This window comes from Thamnophis elegans, chromosome 3 (assembly GCF_009769535.1).
Source record: "Thamnophis elegans isolate rThaEle1 chromosome 3, rThaEle1.pri, whole genome shotgun sequence".
Lineage (NCBI taxonomy): Eukaryota > Metazoa > Chordata > Lepidosauria > Squamata > Colubridae > Thamnophis > Thamnophis elegans.
This window is the reverse complement of record NC_045543.1, coordinates 59,150,161-59,171,339: the sequence shown is the minus strand read 5'-3', so window position 1 is coordinate 59,171,339 and position 21,179 is coordinate 59,150,161. Positions and strand designations below refer to the sequence as shown.

The following is a 21,179-nucleotide window of genomic DNA, read 5'->3' as shown; positions in this document are numbered from 1 at the left end:
CCTGGGGGGTGAAAACTTACACCCCTCAGAGAGGGCCCGCAATCTGGGAGTCCTCCTGGATTCACAGCTGACACTGGAACACCATTTGTTGGCCGTGACCAGGGGGGGCTTTGCCCAGGTTCGCCTGGTGCATCAATTGCGGCCCTACTTGGATCGAGAGGCACTCCAAACAGTCACTCACGCCCTAGTCACCTCAAGGCTGGATTACTGCAACGCGCTCTACATGGGGCTACCCTTGAAAAGTTTTCGGAGACTGCAACTAGTCCAGAATGCAGCCGCGCGAGTGATATTGGGTGTACCTAGGTACACCCACGTTACACCTATCCTCCGCGAGCTGCACTGGCTACCTATTGGTCTCCAGATGCAATTCAAGGTGTTGGTTATCACCTTTAAAGCCCTACATGGCTTAGGGCCAGCATACCTGCGAGACTGCCTACTGCCACATTCCTCCCAACGGCTGGTGAGATCCCACAGGGTGGGCCTCCTTCAGATGCCGTCAGCCAGACAATGTCGGCTGGCAGCTCCCTGGAGGAGAGCCTTCTCTGTGGCTGCTCCGACCCTTTGGAATGAGCTACCCACAGAAATCCGGACCTTACCCACTCTCATGGCCTTCAGAAAAGCTGTTAAAACCTGGCTATTCCGGCAGGCCTGGGGCTGTTGACCTCATTGTTGAGGTCCAGCCCTGATTGTAACGAATGTATGCCTGTTGATTTTCACCTGTTTTTATTTTCATTTTTTATTATTTCTTTTTTCTTTCGTTGTAAGCCGCCCGGACTCTTCCGGGATTGGGCGGCCTATAAATCGATTAAATAAAATAAATAAAATAAATAAAATGTGTGTGTACTGTAATAATTACTGGTATCTCTAAACACTCTTAAGACTTACTGTTTGTTCAAATACTAGAGAACGCACTATTGGAAATATTTAATTTTCTTTTCTCCACATAGATCAAAATGTTCCCTATACTAAGGGAATATCTCATTAAGTAGGTTTACCATATAATCTAAATATTCCCACATTCCTATCTGATCCTTTCTGATGTCGATGGTTTACATGGGTGTTTCTTAATACAACTGTAATGTTTTATCAGAAAAGAAAATTGGATCCTAAACTATGCTAAACTATTTGATCCTAAACTAAATCTTAATAAAAGCAATTAAACTACCTTCTTCTTGAATATCCACAGTATTTCCTTCTTCTCTTTGACTGATCACCTGTTTAGATCTCAGCATGATAAAATTACTCAAAAGATCAAAGTCATCTTTAAATTTTCTAGGCTGTTCAGATAGAACTGACTTTTTATTTCTTAATCTACTATTTTCTGAGATACAGACTTTCCTGCAACCAACTAGATTGTTTTTTTCTACTTCATGGTTTCCAATCTGCACTGGCTTTTCAATTTCATTTTGTAATTTGGTTTGTTTGATATAACTTTCAGCAGATACATTGTTGTCTGCTATAGAGATACTATACTGTGGTGAAGTAGGTGTCAGAGGTAGTGAAGAAAAAGTCTCATTTTTTTTAGGAGAACAAGAATCCTTGGACCCAATACAATGAGGGATACTAAAAATCTTCACGTTGCTGTCACAGAAGGAATGCTCGTCATCAAGCCATTCTGAAAAGAAAACAAATATTTGTCATTGTCTATCTATATATTTATTTTTCAATTGAACACAGCTCAATGAAAAACATATTCTGAATTATTATGGGATATCACAATCAACCCAAACAATCACTCATATCCATTGAAATTAGGATATACAGGAAGTCCTTGCACAGGGACAATTGGAAGCAACAATGTGGTGGTTAATTGAAGCTGTTTGCGACTGAAACCATGACAGTGTTTGTGGTCTTACTTCAGTTTTTCTTCGCCTTACAGTCCTATGAAGCTTGTAAATGCAAGCATTGGTTGTAAAGTTACTTTTTCATAATTGTAACTGCAAATTGTTGCCAAACAAGGTAGTTGCTAAACGAGTACTACCTGCAAAGCAATGTATAATTAAGAAAACATAATTATTTTTATTTAATCACATTTGTATAGCTGCCCATCTCACATGGTGACTTTGGATGGTGTAGGTCAGTGGTTCTCAACCTGTAGGTCGGGACTAAGACCATTGGAAAACACATATTTTTGAAAAAATACAGGAAACATAAAATTATTTTATGGTTGGAGGTCACCACAACATGAGGAACTATATTAAAGGGTCGCGGCATTAGGAAGGTTGAGACCCACTGGTAATAATAAACAATCAAAATACACACATAATACCTGAAAACCATTAGAACAAGCAATTTAAAGTAAACAAACAAAAACAAAAAAAGCAGAATGGTAGTGGTACATACAAAGAGAGAATTACACAAACTGTCAATCAGCTGACTAGCAGGCTTCATTGTATTATGAGATCCTCAAGCTAATTGACAGAATCATGTTTAAGGGCTTTCTAGAAGGTCAACAATTTTAAATATTTTAGTAAAACCACAAGCTTTCTGTAATATAGCTTTTCAAAGGATTTATTCATGTTATCACAGTAGCTTTCACCAACCTGACTCCTACCAGACGCATTGGGCTATGTCCATTCCCAATCAGCACCCTATTTGTAGCCCGTCAAATTTGGATGGTGTTATTAAGGCTTGATACAATATCTCCTTTTATGTCTATAAATATTGTAACTATGCGGGATTAGAAATAGAAACTTCTATGTTTCCATACTATCAAAACCTATGTTATTGGATTACATCTCATTAATTACATCTCATTAATCTGATAACAGATACTCTTTTTATGCGGCAAAAGTCCTTGTCAGCAAAATAAGAATGAAGGGAATTCATCTCCATTCCCAATACACTTTGGTACAAGTGGTACTCACTTAACAATCATTTGAAGTTATGGATGGCCTTAGAAAGGTGCTTACAGCCTGTAAAACGCTTCTGACCATAACAAAATGCTGCACTACACCTATCTGGCAATAATGTGATTGCGATTTGGATGCTTGACAACCCTTTTGCAATTATGACTAGTTGCCAAGTGCCCCACAATGATGTAATTGCCTTTTGCATTCTTTGATGGATCTGTATTTACCAATGCCTTTACAGAAGAACAATAACTGAGCTTTTTCCTTGATCTACAGATGAAAGCCTCCATTGGAAATACACAGAATTAAACCAGGGCTGCACATTGTATGCTACCTTGAGCTATTTGATTATGTTGTGATTTATAAAGTGAATCGATGATTTAATACATAATCAAAAATGAAATGAAAAAAGGACTAACAATTCCTTTACCATAATAATTTATGTTCCCGAAAAATAGTACTTTCTGTGGTCTGGGGAAAAAATAAAGATTCATTTAAAAGACTAGAAGCCTTATATAGACTTTTTATTGAAAGAGAAAATACTTAATAGATGAAGTATGGATTTGGAGATTAAAAAGTGTTAATGATGAAGTCATAGTTCACTTTTTTCCTTCTCACTTCTATCTTCTTTATTTTTTATACTTTAATCATATTTGAAAAGTTCTAATAAAAATTATTAAGAAAAACACAAAATGGTACTATCTGCACATGCAAAAATACAATATACTGGAAATGAGAATAGAAAAACCTGTTCCAAGCACATGTGGTAATTCATTTGACAGTCTGTAGACATGAACTTCTCAAATTGAGTTTAGATATTGATCTAGTTCAATTTCAAGTTATCACAAGAAACCAAAGAATGAAAATGAAAAAGATAAGACTTATTCAAATAAAAGAAGAGAGTAGTAGTTAAAAAATAGTCATGATCCTGACAGACTGATTTCTGTTGTAAGTATAGTTAGCTGTAGTTCCCAGGACAGTAGAGCAGGCACAATATTGCCTCAAGCAGCATATTTCCAGTGCCAACATTTTCTATAATGATGTCATTAGTGATGTACTTGTGTGCCACACTATCTTTCCCAGAGTGCCATAGCATTAATAGAATGCTGGGAGCTAGCATACTAATCCTACAACTTCTAATATCTTTTAGACAAATTCAAGTGGAAATGAAAAATCTTATTTTCACTTAAAAAACACTGAAATAAAGTTTAAAATACTTACCATCTAACTGGAAATTAGTAACTTTGGAAAAAACTTCAATAGCTTTATTAGCAAGTCTTCCTTCATCATTTACGTTTATGCTCAGTGCTTCTAAAACACACGGTACAGTCAAGTTTCCTCTTAAATTAATCCACTCATCTTCTTCCAAGGTTCCGATAATCATGGAATTTTCATGTATAGACAACTTTGTCTTCAGTTCTATGACTGAAAACTGTTGACATAAAGCAACAGAATTCTGAGGTACTGTAAAACAAATATGATACAGACCAGTTTATTTTCATCCCTACATTCCAGTTAAGTTATCATACATTTCTGTTGTGGCCCAGCAGGAGCCGTTGGAGCTGCCACCATATTCCGACAGCAAGGGGCCCTATGAGTTGGCTCTGGAGGATGTGGAGGACCCTGGACAGGTTCCGACTCCGAGCAGGGCGCAGAGAGGCTGATTGGCCACCAGGAGGCACCTGAGCCTTGGACCAGTGGGGAGGAGACAAGGGAGAGTGAGCTGGAGAGTGAGTTGTTCCTGGATGTACACCATCGAAGAGCTACTAGGTGTCAGGAACAATTATGCAATTACAGGAGGTAATTGTGCTCAGCTGGTGATCATTAGGCTCCTCTCCAAACTATCAAAAACTACTTGTGCACAAGTCAGAAGTCAACACAGAATTGAATGTCGGAGAACTTTGTAGGAGCTTGGCAGGCTGGATTGCTGCCAAGCCTTATCTGTGCTTATTGCTGCCCAAGCTTGTCTGTGCTGGGTTACTGTCAAGGACATGTTTGCCTGTTAATTAAATGCTGTAATTTATCTCTGGCTCAGAGTGTGCTTTGGTGTGGAACGAGGGGGATCAGAACACATTTCTATCTGTGAATATTTATTTTCCAAATACTGTATATCCTGCTGGTTAACCTTGCAAGACTGAAAAGTATGAATATAAACCCTTCCTTTTGAGAAATCACAACCATATTACACAAAAGTAAATTTGAATGAAATCAATCATGGGTACATTGCAAGATGCAAATGTAAGTCCACAGCATTAAGAAGCAAGTCTTACCGTATTTTCACGACTATAAGCCGCACTGAAAATCTTAAAATTTGATCAAAAACCGGCAGTGCGGCTTATAACACGGTGCGCTTTATATATGGAAAAAGATCGAAAATCTCTCCCTCCCGATTTTACGCTCAAACTTGAAACTTGCAAGCGAATGACCGCGAGCAGGCACGCACACGTCCCTTGGGTCTCTCCCTCCCTCCTTAGCCGGGAGGCACCAAACTGCGCCCAGCCATCCTCACTTTGTCCTGGTTAAGGGTGGGAGTGTCTGAGACGCCGCTGGGAGAATGTCCACTTCGGGTTGCCGGGACAGCAAATTTCAAGGAAAAACGCAGCTGCTGGAATCGGCGCACCACCGAAAGTTCTCTGGTCTGGCTGCACCCGAGCTGGTGAAGCGCCCTTGCGATCGGAGCAATCGCGCGGCTCACCTGCACTGGCTGTCTCCCTGGCGATAGGCGGGCGGTTGCGAGCACTCCATCAGCTTGGGTGCAGCCTGACCGGAGCCCTTTCTCTTCTCAGAAATGTCTTCTCAGTGGAGCTATAGCAGCCTGCATGCCCCTTTCAGGTACTTTGACACACCCCCCCCCCCGGGAGGGAGGGGGCCAGCCAGAGGGGCATAAAGGGAGCCGCAGCTTCTCTGTGAATGGAGGGGAAAGAGTTCGGCTTCTCTCTGCCATTTAAAGGCTGCAGCAGGGAGAATCCCAACTTTTTTCCTCTCCCTCCATTCAGAACGAAACTGCTCCAGCCTCCCCCACCCCCACGTTGCCCAGTAACCCTAACCTTCGCGCTCTTCTCCGCGTTCTCCTCGGGATTGCAATAGATGTCCAGAAGCGGCTTTTGGGGCTAATGGGGATTGGATTTCCAGCTCGATAGCCCCTGCCGCTTCTGGACGTCTATTGCAGTTGTGAGGAGCCGAGGAGAGTATGGAGAAGAGCGCGAAGGTTCTTGGCGCTCCGGGAAGCAGGAGAGGCGCGCGGTTTGGTTTATCCTCCCTGGATGTCGCAGTAGCAGCCCCAAACTCACCGATCTCAGTGTTTTTCGCATCGGGGTGTGCTGCAAGAGGGAATGAGTGAAGAGTGAAGACCTTTTCCAGCCAGCGCAAAGGACTCCCCCGGACTTTTTTTGCTGACCACAGGGCGACGGGCCCGCACCTCCACCACCAGCAATCCGGAAAGGTCTTCACTCACTCTCTCTTGCAGCATGCCCCGATGCGAAAAACACAGAGATCGGTGCGCTTGGGGCTGCTGCTGCGACGTCCAGGGAGGATAAACCAAACCGTGCGCCTCTCCCAGCTGCTTTCGTGGCTTCCTGGAGCGCCAAGAACCTTCGCGCTCTTCTCCGCTCCTCGCGACTGCAACAGATGTCCAGAAGCGTCAGGAAACGTGCGGCTTATAACCCGGTGCGCTTTATATATGGAAAAAGTTTGAAAAATTAACGTTAACTGATACTGCGGCTTATAATCCGGTGCGGCTTTTGGTCGTGAAAATACGGTACTTAAATATCAGTAAGGCAATTGAATATGCTTCGAAAATTATTTGAAAGAAATCTTTTGGAATGTGCAGGAGCACAAGTACACAAATACAACATTGCTTTAAAACAGCCACATCAGTTTTGGGGCCTCCTTGTAATCTTGAAAATAGATATGGCTGTTTTAAAGAATTGACCCATTAAAGGAATAATCTTACATGAGCTTTGTCTGTTTTGAAATCAGGAAAAAGTGTGAAAAAAAGATGTGAATGCTTTAAAGATATGCTGATCTCATTTTCCTGCATATTCTGAAGCATACAGTATCTTGTAAATAATTTTCTAAGTAGATTCTACTGACTATATTGATTACATAAACAACTTTCTCATTAAAATACATTTTAATAGAAAGAAAGACATATTTAACCGACAAGAGGCAGATTTTCAGTTTGTTATACTTATCTAAAGTATTATCTAATAAGCTTACTTAGGAAAACAGAAATTTGTTTCATACTCATACTAGTCAATCTAGCTCAGTATTGTCAACAATAGTACTTAAAATTTATGAATCCTTTTGAACTTTCAATATTTCTGCATAAATATGACCTAAAATATTATCAGTTCTCCACACATGCTAAGACTAGATGAAAATACCCAGTTAAACAAATGAGTCAAAAACATTATACTTATTCATTTATTTATTGAGGAAAGCAATCCAAAGATACATATTTTTGTGTGTGGGGGAAAGTGTGTGGACCTTTACTAAATCTAAATTCAAAATTTGTGCTTAATTACCTAATAGGAAAAGTGAAGACATAGCTTTCTGGTATTTCTCTGACTGCCACATAAGCCCTTCCAAATAGTTTGAAGTAGATTCTGTAATGAAATCACTAAGGAAAAAGAGTACAGGAAAAACATTAGATTCTGTATCCTGTTTTCAGACAGACGAACACACAGATAGATGCAAGTTAACAAATACTGCTGTCTCTTTTCGACACCAATTTTTCATTTTCAGCAAATATAAACTAGAAGGAACTTTTGTTTTACTCCACACAGAAACTTTCATTTCCCTTGTGCAGTTTTAATATCTCTAATAATTAGTTAACATAGTTGAAAGCAAAAAACTATTTTCATACTAGAAATAGCAATAGCAATAGCAGTTAGACTTATATACCGCTTCATAGGGCTTTCAGGCCTCTCTAAGCGGTTTACAGAGTCAGCATATTGCCCCCAACAACAATCTGGGTCCTTATTTTACCCACCTCGGAAGGATGGAAGGCTGAGTCAACGCTGAGCCGGTGAGATTTGAACAGCTGAACTGCAGAACTGCAGTCAGCTGAAGTAGCCTGCAGTGCTGCATTTAACCACTGCGCCACCTCGGCTCTAGAAATATTTGGTTATTTTGCTGGAATGCATAGGGTGGAAAATTATATGTGTGAGAAAAATTAAGCTGCTATCTTTTTGACCCACTAAACCAAAATGCAGTTTACTAGTCAATTACATAATCAGCAGTTGATCCCTTAGGCAGAATAAGCTGTACATTCCTGTTGAAAATATTTTGTCCCTCCAGACAGTCATGGTCATTTCTTAAAGAAATTATCAGCAAATATGTCTGTTTAAAAAACAATAACAGAGACCGTGTATTTCTTCAGAAGTTGCTGAATTCCAGTAACATTTAATAAATCAATCAGAACTGTTTCAGGTGAAATTTTAATTAGGAGCTTTATGTATTTCTCAAACTAATATATTTACTTTCCTAAATATTTTTTCTATTCCCCCCCAAAAAACCTTGCAATCTTTATAAAGAGCTTGTATGGTATTGTGGGAAGCCCCTCAGACAGGGTTCGCAATTTGGGAGTCCTCCTGGACCCACAGCTGACTGTTGAACACCACTTGTCGGTTGTGACCAGGGGGGCATTTGCCCAGGTTCACCTGGTGCACCAGTTGCATCCCTACCTGAACCGGGAGGCCCTCACAACAGTCACTCGCGCCCTTGTGACCTCTAGACTGGACTACTGCAACGTGCTCTACATGGGGCAGCCCTTGAAGAGTATTCGGAGACTTTAGCTTGTCTAGAATGCAGCCGCGCGAGCGATCGTGGGTGTACCTCGGTTCACCCACGTAACACCTATCCTCCGCGAACTGCACTGGCTGCCTATTGGTCTCCGGATACGCTTCAAGGCGCTAGTCGTCACTTATAAAGCCCTTCATGGTATTGGACCTGGGTACTTGAGAGACCGCCTGCTGCCAATTACCTCCACTAGACCGATTAGATCCCACAGATTAGGCCTCCTCCGAATTCCATCCGCCGGCCAGTGTCGACTGGCGACCACTCGGAGGAGAGCCTTCTCTGTGGCTGCTCCGACCCTCTGGAACGAACTCCCCGTGGAGATTCGGACCCTCACCACCCTCCAGGCCTTCCGCATAGCCCTTAAAACCTGGCTGTTCCGACAGGCCTGGGGCTAAAGAGCTGTTGCCCCCATCTCGAATGGTATGACTGTTGTGTGTTTTAAATTATGTATTGTTATGCTTTGTTTTTTTAAATTTTTGTCTGTATTCCCCTTCCCTGGTTTGAGTTGTGAGCCGCCCTGAGTCCCCTTCGGGGAAAAAGGGCGGCATATAAATGTAATAAATTGAATTGAATTGAATTGAATCATCCAGCCCTCTCCCAGAAAAATGAAATATCCTAGGAAATATTGAAAAGGCAGAATATTTCTCTGGATGTGAAAAGAAACATGTTTTAAAAGACAGAATAGTTGCCTGTAGCTTCCTGCCCATCCCCACTTTGTTAATGGGCCATTGACACGGCCAGGCTAGTCACTTTACATAATAAAGACTTCACCAGCAGCTGCAGCAGAAAGGCATGATAATATTGGAACTTTACTCAACTGAGCACATGGCATCTGAGAATTCATCCATACCTGGATTCAAAACACAGCCTAGAGAGTAGCCTCTGCATGGCCCCATGGGAGTCTGACAACCAATTAGAATACATTTCTTACACAGGAACAGGAAACAGAGAGGTGGGACTAAACAGGGTATAAAAAGCCTAGCAAACCCCTCCTTCAACCCTTCTCTCTTCTTCTCCACCAACATTGAAGCATGTGATCACCTTTTCTGTTCAGGGCTCAAGCCATGTGGCCCTGTCCAACAATAAACCATCTTTCCAAGCAGCCTCCATGTCTCCAGTGTCCTTTTCCCCACTTGGAGCTGAACCCAGAAGGACATTTCTTTCTACAGTATAGTAGTTAAAGTGTTAGACTGACGCCTAGGGCATGCCGTTCTGCTCTAGCTTCAGCTACAGCTTTGGGTCATCTACACTTTCTCAGCCCAAATTACATCACAGTGCTGTGAGCATAAGGAAAAACAGAAGGATAGAGCACAATATATATTGCCTTGGGGTTTCTGAACAAAAGCTGGCATATAATCTTAATAAATAAATTCAGTATAAGTGAAAAATAATCCAGCATCTAACTTGAAAAGATTATCATAAAAATATAAATACAAAAGCACATTTAACACCCACATAAAATACAGTAAAGACTAAAAACACCCTTACTTTTTATTAATGGGAGAAACAGGTTCTGGTTTTAAGTGGACATACAATGAATCCATGCACATATTTTCTTTCCTACATGGAGGAGTTAATGGCACCTCAAGTTCTCCATTGTAACTTACTGGCAATTTCAGAAAAAGAAGAAAAGATGTTAAGATACAATGGTTTCAGTATTTCTCAATATTAAGAATACAATAATCTGACAAACACATGGAAGCAATTTGCAGTTTAACGAGGTTTAGTAATAAAACCACAAGATTTCCTCATCGCTTTTCCAATCTAATAAACTATTTCCTCCAAAGTAAAGCTTGATACTGTACTTAATCAGATAATCTTGTAAGGCACTCAATTTTTGATCAAAATCCTACAGACAATTAGCACTTGTTAATGAGATAAAATCAAGAGATCTTTTTGAAATTTAACATTATCCAAAGTACCTGAATTCTAGTTCAGATAAGGGTTACCAGGTATCTGAACGGGCAAAGGAGGACATACATAATAGGAAAGGAGGATAAGGGAGGGAAACAGGATACATTGTTTAACTTTTTTGGCATCAATGACAAAAATTGCAGTGAAAAACTGCAAAAAAAAAGTACTTAGTACATGTGTATAAAATTCTTCTTTCCAGCATTAGAAAGACCAATTTTCAATTGCAGGAATGTGCTAGAGCAGTTTAGGAGGCAAAAGCCTTCAATGTGATTAAGGCAGGGATGTCGAACTCGCATCATCACAGCAGCAGCATGAGATATCACAACTTTTCCTTCATTAAACCTGGTGTGGGTGTGGCCAGTGCATGACACATCTGGCCTGCCGGCCGCAGCCCTGGATTAAGGTGTTGTCAATTTCAGGCAGCAGTGTAAGTGACTGCTGTCACTAAATAACTAAGGTCACAGAGTGAACGTTGTTAACTTGTGATTACGGGAGCAGTTATTAGAAATGTGATGTGCTGCAGAGAATAGCTGCTCAGGAAGAAATAATCAAGAAGCCAATTGACTTTAAGACAATGCCTTCTGGATGAAGAATACAAGACAAAAAAAGGGAATATGTCCTCCTTCTGCCGGATGTAACCCTAGTGCAAATGTACCTACTTGGATTGTTGAATTCTGGTATATCTTTGTTCTGACTAGAATAAACTTCTTGAGTAGAATAATGTTTTGATCTCTTTATCATCTCTGGTATAATTGTCATGTTAAGTTCTGGAAAAGATGTTAACACAAAACTCAATACTGTAACGTCCTTTTCCTAGAGAATATGCTTAATGTTTAACTGCATTCATAAAAGGAACATAAATAAAATAATGGGCAATGCAAAATATGAGAATTGGTGCCAAAATATGACGCTTTGTATTCTTACTTTCATTAGTTATTCTGAGACATTCAATTTCATTTTCTAAAATTTCTGGAGTTACTTGTAATAAAGATTTAAGGGCTAAACATGTGCGAATCTCCATATCCACTTTTGAGTTTGTTGCTTCACAGAACTGAAACTTAACAAGAAATAAAGGAATCTAGAAAGAAAGACAACAGTATCTGTCACAACAGCTTGTAGATATTTTTGTATCCTATCTACTTTATTAACAGCTCATGATAGCTTATAGAAATACTCCATTGTAGAAGACACAAGAAAACTCTTTTAAAAGGCCAGATCTTTCTCATTCTAATCAAAGCCCCATAATTTACTTAAATGGCCTACATTTACCTCCAGGCAAAACTAAGATGTATATTGATATGACATCAGTGCACTCATCTATTGTCAATTAAGAATTTTTCACCCAGACCTCATATGCATTATACTGTAGTGATCTACTCACATTATAGTTCACAATTTCTTGTACATAGAAGAAATGCCCAAAATCAGCCCAGAACGTTGCTTTTCTGCCTTCATTGTATAAACATAATTTAATTTATAAACATAATAAAACATAATCCCCTAATTTCTCATCAATATTCCCTACCACTTGTGCAAGGACATAGATTTTACTTTACCACTGAAAATATGTCAAGCATTACATGGAGACACTAGCTGTTTTAATATTTTAAGTTTGTTTCTTATTGTACAGTACATTAAAAAGTGTTAATCAATCATTTTAAATTATTCTGAAAAGGCTGCTTGGTATTCTTCTATAATTTCTCCTGAAAAAAGCAGGATCTCTCATTGGCAATCTGACTTTCTTAAAAAACTTTACCTACTAATATCAAGTTGGCCATCACTTTATTAAAATTTTGGAAAGTGCTAAAAACTTTATTTTCCCTATTTGCTTTTAGAACCTGAAATTGTCCATGGTGCAGGGATATTTTTTTAAACATATGTTTAACAATGGCATTGATTTATTAATTTTTAAAGATATTAATACATCATGTAAATAACCTAGGATTTAAGTAGGTTAAATGTTCTGACTAAATAAAAATATTTTCTTATTTAAGAAAATAATAAATTTAAATAGTATTTTCACCAGCTGTATGCTTCCCTCCCAAAAACATTATGTTACCATTAAAACTTGCTGACTTTTAGTAAACTCTTTATGAACTATACTGAGAGCTTCACTGAAATAGGAATATTCCACTAAAGACAGACGAACAGTAGCTTTGGAAACTATTGATAACAGTTCATTAAACACTAATAGTTCAGGACATTTGCACATGACTCCATATCAGGAAAATAGATATCTATTTCCCAGATTGACCAAATTTTGTTAGTATAAGAATTTAAAAGTCTCACTTTAACAAACTTTGAAATAACCTGGTTCTAAATAAAAATATCCATGTTTTGATATTCTGTAATCCAATACCTATTAAAATAAACTTAATTAAAGAACACTTTGTGAGTATGCTGTTTTCTATTGTCATAGTCTGTCAGTATTTTCTTTTACATTTCTGTGAAAAAAATAATTTCTAATAGACCTGCATAGTGATTTGATATCTTCTGCACAATTTATTGAATCATTCTTATACCTCTTCATCTGTTAAAGAAACTTTGCAGAAATCTTCACTTAATTCCATCCCTTTTTCTTGAGGTGTCACTATTCTTTTGAAAGTAAAGCACTCCCTTTTAAATGAAAGCACATGTATAACACGTTATACTAGGCATTCTTTGGTTTGGAAATAATATAGTAATACAGAGGCATATTTTCCAATTGTAAAACAAGTTAAGCATGTTACACTAAAATCTGGAGAATGAGATTTTTACTACTCCCAGGTTGGAAAAGCATGATTAATAATACATACCCCATTGAACTATGCTTAAGGCTGCTGGTTTGGGGGAAGGAGGAATTTTCCAAAATTCATAATTCATTAAATATTTATTTTCAGGGGAAATACAATAAGTGTTTTTCATAAGAAGTAAGCAAAACATGAGGAATGAGGAAATAATGAAAGTTTCCAGAAGTATTTACTTCCAAAAATGTAAGATACACTATGTTAACATTCTAACATTTATTATTAGGCATTATAAACATTTGACTAACACAAGCCAGCAATATATAGCAGAGGCATTTTGAAGCTACTTTTTGATGCAGCAATAACAGGATAAGAAAACAATCTAGGTTAATTAGAAGAATACTGTTTGTATTAAATATATGCAGTCTAAAATATATACAAATGAAGATATGCTGAAAAATAAATGTGTTGCATGTCAGCACAATGTTATCAAATATTTTAAAATCAAATTTATATAGCCACCTATTTTCTTCAAAGGGAGGATAGAATATGATTTCATTTTAATAATTTATAAAGCATTTTCCATATATTAACACCAAAAGGTGAAAGATGAGGTGGTAACATTAACTGAATAGCATACTGTCCAAATCATTTTAGTGGAAACTTTTCTCTAAGGCATAGGAATGTTGAAATATGTCTTAATTGTTAAGGCAACACGAATTTCATTAAATAAATGTTCCATACTTTTAAAGAACAATAGGCTAATGAACCTTTAATTCCAGGAACTCTTGTCTGTTTGTGAACAACTCAGAACCTAGTTCATCTCATTAAGTTTTTAAAATCCAGTATTTTCTCTTTCCTACAGGCACAGTGTAATTTTGCTTCATATAGTAAACTAGAAATTCACTGATAATTAGTTACAGTATTGAATCTGAATCTACCTATTTATCCATTAAAGTTAGCACATTCCACTCGAACCACAAGTTAAAAATAAGCCTCTTAGGGATCAATAGGTCATTTGTATATAGCAGTTTTTCATTGCTTGGTACTTTTCGATATGTCAAATAGCATTTCCCATCATCCCCAATCAGCATTGATACTAATAGTGTTAGGTGATCATCAAATTAGGGCCTGAAATGCAAGCAACAACTAACTAATGAGTGCATTCAGTTTGTTATTTTCTTTTTGGCTCCTCATGTTCATAACTGTGAATAAGACAAAAATAAATATTTTGTTAATAATTTCCCCCCAATCTTGGGATTCTGGGCTTTTGCTTCCAAAAAAGACAGATATTGAAGCTTTTGCTGAAAATGGCTTCAAGAATCACACATAAGCACTGTTGCATTCTTGAGCCACAGAATTTTTGCATTCATGAGCCACTGAATAGAACAAATATAAAAAATGATAACAGTCTAGGGATATCATGCAGCATATTTACAATAATTCTCCATAATTTTAGTTTATTGTTCCATGTTAGCATAGCCAGTATGTAAAACTACAGTTAATAACCAAAGCTATTATAATTACTAAAAGTCACAAACATTTATCGAAGTGATGTTCTACTTCATCCTAAATAACCATCAAAATTTGTAGAAATAAAATCAAAAACAGAAATTAAGATAATAATCATGTACATCCCTTATTGCATCTTATTTAGTAGTATAATACCTCAATATTTTCTCTTCCATGAAACTGTCATCTTTAAAATTTAAAAGGGGATCTTGCACTTGGAAAACATTTAGTCGGCTCAAGAGTATTTGCAGAGAAGGTAGACATTTAGCAGACAGTGCCCAATTATTAGTGAAAACAAGTTCTTCTTCAATATATAAACCTTAATAATATAATAACAAAAAATATCAATGTGACATCTTTATCAATCATTTTGCATTTTGAAAGATACCATAGAAATCTAAGTTAAAGATTTCTGGGTCCTTTTTCTTCTTGTTTTTACCGTAGTTATGTATGTTTGTATGTGTGAACTATTTATATTGACTGCATTTTTATGTATTTTGGATACATTACATAACTTAATAATTCCTGTAGCAAAAAATTACTACCTTTTCAGAGGTACAAAATTACAATCAAAATGTATTTACTTTAAAAAAAAGTCAATTAATATTTATGAATACATTGCATGGCAGATATCCCTGTTCCTCCGGATTATTTTGTTAGAAAGAATTATGATACTAATTCTGTGAGCCCAAGGAGGTTTTACATTTGTTTTTCTCAGACAGGAGTGGTCACTACAGCATGGCAAACAGATTTTGGAGAGAATCTTTACAGATGTTTGCAATGTTGTGTGATGATTTGTTGCTCTAAGAAAAAAAAAGATCATACACATCTTTAGTTTAGTGGAAACTCTTGAATGAGATATTCCTTTTCTCTTTTCTTTCTTGTCTGTCACATATATCCATTTTCTTTTAGTTTTAAAAGGATTAAATTAATCATTATCAAATTAGTGTTTAAAACTATTTCTTCTCCTTAACACCTGGCGGTGGTATTATTGCGCTAAGACTAGGTAGAAGTCATATTCCTATTAAAACAAATGAATTCCTCAGACCATAGATTTAAAACACTATCCTCCAATCTGTGAAGCAGCACAAAATATACCAGCCCGAACGTGCTGGCCTTTATTCTTTCTTGTTAATGAAGGCAATGAGTAGTTTGGTCTGAACAGTTTAGCATAAACTATGTCCTGATGGCAGGGAAAACATACACCGCCTTCCCAAATATGGACGGGAGCTGGGGAAAGAGTCAAGTTTAGTGTGGTAGGTTTAGCCCAACTGTCAGAACTTGATCTGTAAGGTGAGAGTTTCTGATTCTGCTTTACTGTATTGGGAAACTTTACCCATCCCATATATCAGTTTTAGCCTCTAGAACCCCACCTCCATTAGGAAGGTGGAAAACTAATAAAAGGAGTTTCCTTTCTTTTTTTAGTGGGAAATTCCTAATTCACATGGCTGCCGGTATTCAATATGTTACATGGGGGTACTGAGAGTTAAGATTACTTCAGTCATACACTTTTCTCAGAACCTCCTGAGAACCTTCTAGAGTACTGCATGGGTATTGAGTAGCGACGGAAGTGAGAGGATTCCTGCTATTGTCAGAACTGTGATCACACATCATCTGCCAGCACTATGCATTAAAAAGAAGTGCTGGCTGAAGCAGCTTCGGCACGCTCTCAATCCCCATGCTGCCTACTGACATATGACTGTTGATATGCTGCGAGAAGAATATGGAAGAGGAGAATAAATTACTTCTCCTTTCACCCTACAGCTTGCCTTCAATCTATTATCCCCTGCAAATGACTAGAAAAGGGGAGGGGGTGTCTACACCATCCAAAAGCAACTGATGGAAGTTTGGAAAAGCCTAGCCTTTGTTGTGTCATCATCTCTGTTACAATCAAACATGATGCATTGCATTAGGTTTCTGTCTGGAGAGGCTGGAAAATCCCTCTTCAGTTTTGGCTCAGAAAAAAGTATCTAATCTTGGGCTGAGGATGAAAGGAAGTCTGCACCACATTGGCATGTCTTTTGAGAATGATTAAGATTGCTTCTTCAAGCCAAAGTGCAGATATGGTAGAAGCAGGGTGGACCAGCAATGTTACATTAATGGTATAAGCTTTTGAAGTAAATACAATATTTTCCCCCACACCCAAACCCACACACTTAAAAGTATATTGAGTTTAGGTTTAGTTAATTGTAATAGCAAGAGCTTCAGGAGGGTCTCATTATGAATTTCCAACCAAGAACAATAATCACAATAGTCACAAAATAATAGTGTCCTTTAATGAGAAGAGTAGAATGCAACTCTAATTTTACTTCAGGGGGAGAAAAAAAATTATCACAGCTTTCAGAGTGTAATAAAGCAGAATTAAACACATATAAACACATGGTTTGGACAAAACTCAGCAGTACTTTTTCATGCAGCTGTTGACAAAAATAAGATTGTCAACATGATCGCCAACATCCAATGATGGATATGGAAGAAGAAGAAGAGGGAGAAGAAGAAGAAGAAGAAGAAGAAGAAGAAGAAGAAGAACAACAACAACAACAACAACAACATGCCTCTTTTGGGAAAAAAATTTAAACCGTTCTGCTATATGTAGGTAGAGAATTAATAAGGTATGTACAATTTTGTACTTGTGTGCCATGCCATAGTAATTTAGAAGTCTTGGCTGTAAGAAAATGGAATGAATTTTACCTTCTTGTTTAAGTGCAACTGGAACATAATCCAGCTGCAAGCTATGTCTATCAGCCAGTTCCCCCTTGTCAAGTTTCATAAGCATATAATCTTGTGTATTGAATTGAGAAGAAGGATTTGAACTTGGAATAATTTCAACATCTTCATTAGGAGTATGGAAGGCAATATTTGAAACAAGCTTCCTGAATAGTGAAAAGTTAAAATATTTTAGTCCATGAAATACGATATGTTAATGATCTGCACTGGTTATTTATGGTATTTCTGACAGATTTGCAAAGTGCTGTGTTAATTACTTACCAAGCAACTTCATAATAATGACATCTATTCCATCCTTGTAAAGATAGAATCGAACTCAGACTTTGTACCAGTTCAAAAGTAGATTCAGTCTTTGTGGTCCCACATCATTGATTGTGTTCAACATTTCAACCAATTTATTTTTGGCAGGTTAAATGTTTAACTCAAATTGTCCAAGTATCTGTCTCTTTTTTTTCTTCTTTTGGTAGGTACAAAATAGGAATGGTGCAAAATGTTAGGCTGTTTGGTTTTTAATATTTTCCCTTTTATGAAAAATAACTGGCCTTAAGGGAATTTTGATTATTCCAGTTGAAGAACAGTAAAATTGTTATGGAAGAGCCTAGACAAGAGTTCTAGGTTTTGTAATCTAAAAAGAATGAGCTTTATTGAAATCCTTTCTCCCCCACCCTAGTCAATGCTGTAACCGGTAACCACAGTCAAAGAAATTAGGAAAAGAATATAAATACAGAGCTGACGTAGTATCATTCTACTTTTACAATTTTCAGCAAGGTTTTAATAATTGGTAAACACACATTTTCATTCTACTACTGAGAGCCACTTTGGTATAGTGGTCAGGACATCAGGCTGGAAACTGGGTGACTATTAGTTTAGTTTTATCTTAGAGAGAAAGCCCAGCTGGGTGACCTTATGCCAACCAGTTTCTTTCATCTCTAGGAACGAGACAATGGCAAACCACTTCTGAAAAACCTTGCTAAGAAATTTGCTATGCAGATTTCTATAGATTTTCTTTGCATCATTGGCTATTAAATTGAAGGTACCTTGATTCTAACCCATAGAATAATTCAACTGTACTGTTTTGCTTTGTTTAGTCACAGTAATTTCTGTTAGTGCATAGCAGCTGCTGATAGCAGGATAGATTTATTATCAAGGTAGATTGGATCCACTCTGACATTTCATTAAAATGAAGTGATGCACCTATATCTCTAAATAAGGCAGAAATATATGTCCATGAAGTTAAGTATCCTATCAAGGACACAGTTTTCAGAACTCTACACAAGATGTATTAAAATGAACTGTAGTTATGAAAATAGTAGTAATTGATTGTTTCTCCAGATTGGCAGTCCAGACACCATAATATAAAAATGCCGCAGAGGCATGAATGCAAAAAAGACAAAAGCCAGGAGACTTATCAAAAAGATTCCTTTGGGAAGTAGATGAGAAGGAACCAGGTAGCTAAGGATTAAAGGAGAAATTTCACCAGAAGATGGAAAAGGATGCTATATGCTGAGCACACTGAAAGCACCTCTTAATCCCACTGAAAGCTACCAGACTTGTGAAGCAACAAGCCAAGTGTAACTACCAAACCCTTGTGAAAGAATAAAACAAAGGTTGGGGTGATAAAAAGATCCTGAAGCCCACCCACTCTTGGGAGTCATCCTGGATCAAGACTTGGTGGCTTCTGTCTCTCTCGCTAATGCCTAGCAGTCTACAAACAAATATATTAACAATGGTATGATATTTATGTAGTTACTTACCAAGCACATCTAAATTATATTAAAGTAACCAAAATATCTTTATAATCCCTAAGACAAGTCACAACGTTTGAGTACCCCTAATGTTTGAAAATTGAAAGTTGAAAAATTTGACATACCCTACTAGTTTAGAAACAGGTGGGTAAGTAGGTATGAGTGTATGAGAGAGCAACTGTACATTCTAATAAATACAGTTTTGTTATCATTGTGAATTAATTGGATTTTGTATATTCCATCAGAACCTGACACGCCAGTGTTTGGATGAAAGTTATTTCCTAATTATTTCCCTAATTTTCTAATTAGTGTGTTCCTAATAATTTTCTGGTTGTTGAACTACATTGTCTATCTTGTATGCTCTAGGCCAGGGCCGTCAAACCCATGGCCCATGGGCTGGCTGCATCATGGGCTCGTCACGCCCACACCTTTAGCGAAGGGGAAAAAGGTTGTGATACATCACATAACACTGTTGTGATGATGCGAGTTTGACACCTCTGCTCTAGGCACATCTACTTGGAACATCCAGGTAAAGAGCAAGGGGGGTTGAGAGATCTCATATGTGTGAAGGAGTGACTATAAGCTGAACCTGGGAGCATGTGCAATGGCCCTATTTGGCTCTTTGTGTTCCCAGTATGTTCTGAAGGTAACAAGACTGGCAAAAGTGAAAACAAGAGCAAGTCTGCTTCAAACTGCTATGGGAAATGTCCTCAATATCATAAATTTGGAAAAAGTCATTTAAATCATCCTGCCAATGTCTTCCTCAAGATATCAGTCTAAATTAAAGCACCCTTGAAGAGGGATATCAACCTCTGCCTGAATGAGCATGTCCAGCATATGGAAGTCAACCATTGCTAATTTAAATTACTTACCATTAGAATATTTTCTTAACATTGAAGATAAACTGTCTTTCTATAAATTAAAATCATTATTATATATCCTGAATTCTGGGATAATAGAAGGTTAGGTGACTCTGTAATCAATATATTTATATACAAAATTTATTAATTTATTCAGATCACTTATATATTGCCTGACTCCTAATGGTTCTAGGCCGTGGCATACACCAATTCTGTATTTAGCTACATTTCCTGGAGCATACAATCATGTTGCTATAAATGGAGCTAAACAGCTAGGAGGTAGGATGGGATGGGATGGGAGAAGGCAGGAATCTTTTCAAATGGAAATATAGACCGCCCCTTGAAGCTCAAGGTAGTGATAAATTGGGATTTCTGAAGAAGCATTTGTTTCCACATCCAAGTATAAATGGCCCAGGCACAAAGATAGGTCACAATTACAAACCAAGACTTGGTGAGTCATGGTGTGAGGACTTGGTGGGATAAGAAAAAGGTAACATTTCCTCCAATGGTCAGAAGCACCATTGTCTGGAAGCTTTCAGCAATTTCACCTGAAGGGGTGATATTAAAGATTCTCCTTTCCTTAGCAACTGTGTCTGTAAAATGCGATGAATGAGCATGTGTTTAAATGCAGCATAAAGGAGACCAGTTATTTCTTCCTTTGAACATTATAAGTGCTATCACAAGCACAATTCGGTAAGTTTTAAATGTATATTATACTATTTTGTGCCACTTTCTCTGGGAATTAAAACCCTATTTAAACCCGTCTGACAATTAAGTGTTAAAAAAACCCATTAGGCAAAATGGGGGTTGCACTTAAAATGGAAATCTACTATACAAACAATTCATCCAATGTCTAGCACATTGCAGATTAAGATAAAGAACCACCAAGGAGTGTTTGAGAAAGTCACGTTTTCTTAGAACAGAGTTTGAAAATCATTCACTTTTTGAAATAGTTGGATGAGAGGTATATGCTAACTCTTATACAAATATGTTTAAAAAAGTTTATAAACAAGCATAATGTTGTCCAAGAAATGATGAGTG

General features: G+C 37.6%; 1 protein-coding gene across 2 annotated transcripts; it reads right to left on the bottom strand.

Annotated features, from left to right (window-relative positions):
- Window positions 1–775: 775 nt before the first annotated feature.
- LOC116505422 (protein shortage in chiasmata 1 ortholog-like) lies at window positions 776–17,699 on the bottom strand. 2 transcript variants are annotated; one of them, XM_032212649.1, is made up of 8 exons: window positions 17,498–17,699; window positions 14,963–15,125; window positions 13,091–13,184; window positions 11,228–11,646; window positions 10,143–10,260; window positions 7,379–7,473; window positions 4,074–4,316; window positions 776–1,615 (listed from the first exon to the last, which is right to left on the bottom strand). In XM_032212649.1, the coding sequence occupies exons 4-8, from the start codon at window positions 11,325–11,327 to the stop codon at window positions 1,137–1,139; spliced, it is 1,035 nt and encodes a 344-aa protein (XP_032068540.1). In that variant the 5' UTR covers window positions 11,328–11,646; window positions 13,091–13,184; window positions 14,963–15,125; window positions 17,498–17,699; the 3' UTR covers window positions 776–1,136. The 2 variants fall into 2 exon arrangements, with proteins under 2 accessions (XP_032068540.1, XP_032068541.1); XM_032212650.1 differs by lacking the exons at window positions 14,963–15,125; window positions 17,498–17,699 and having other exon boundaries at window positions 13,091–13,274.
- Window positions 17,700–21,179: the final 3,480 nt, after the last annotated feature.

Bases quoted from the DNA above. Each gene is read 5' to 3' on its own strand.
- LOC116505422 (XM_032212649.1), bottom strand. From the start codon at position 11,327: ATGACAATTATACCAGAGATGATAAAGAGATCAAAACATTATTCTACT. The intron at 10,261-11,227 runs GTAGGTACATTT...TGAAATTGCCAG, and splicing joins ACCAGAATTCAACAATCCAA to TAAGTTACAATGGAGAACTT. The intron at 7,474-10,142 runs GTAAGGGTGTTT...CTTTTTCCTTAG, and splicing joins GTTTCTCCCATTAATAAAAA to TGATTTCATTACAGAATCTA.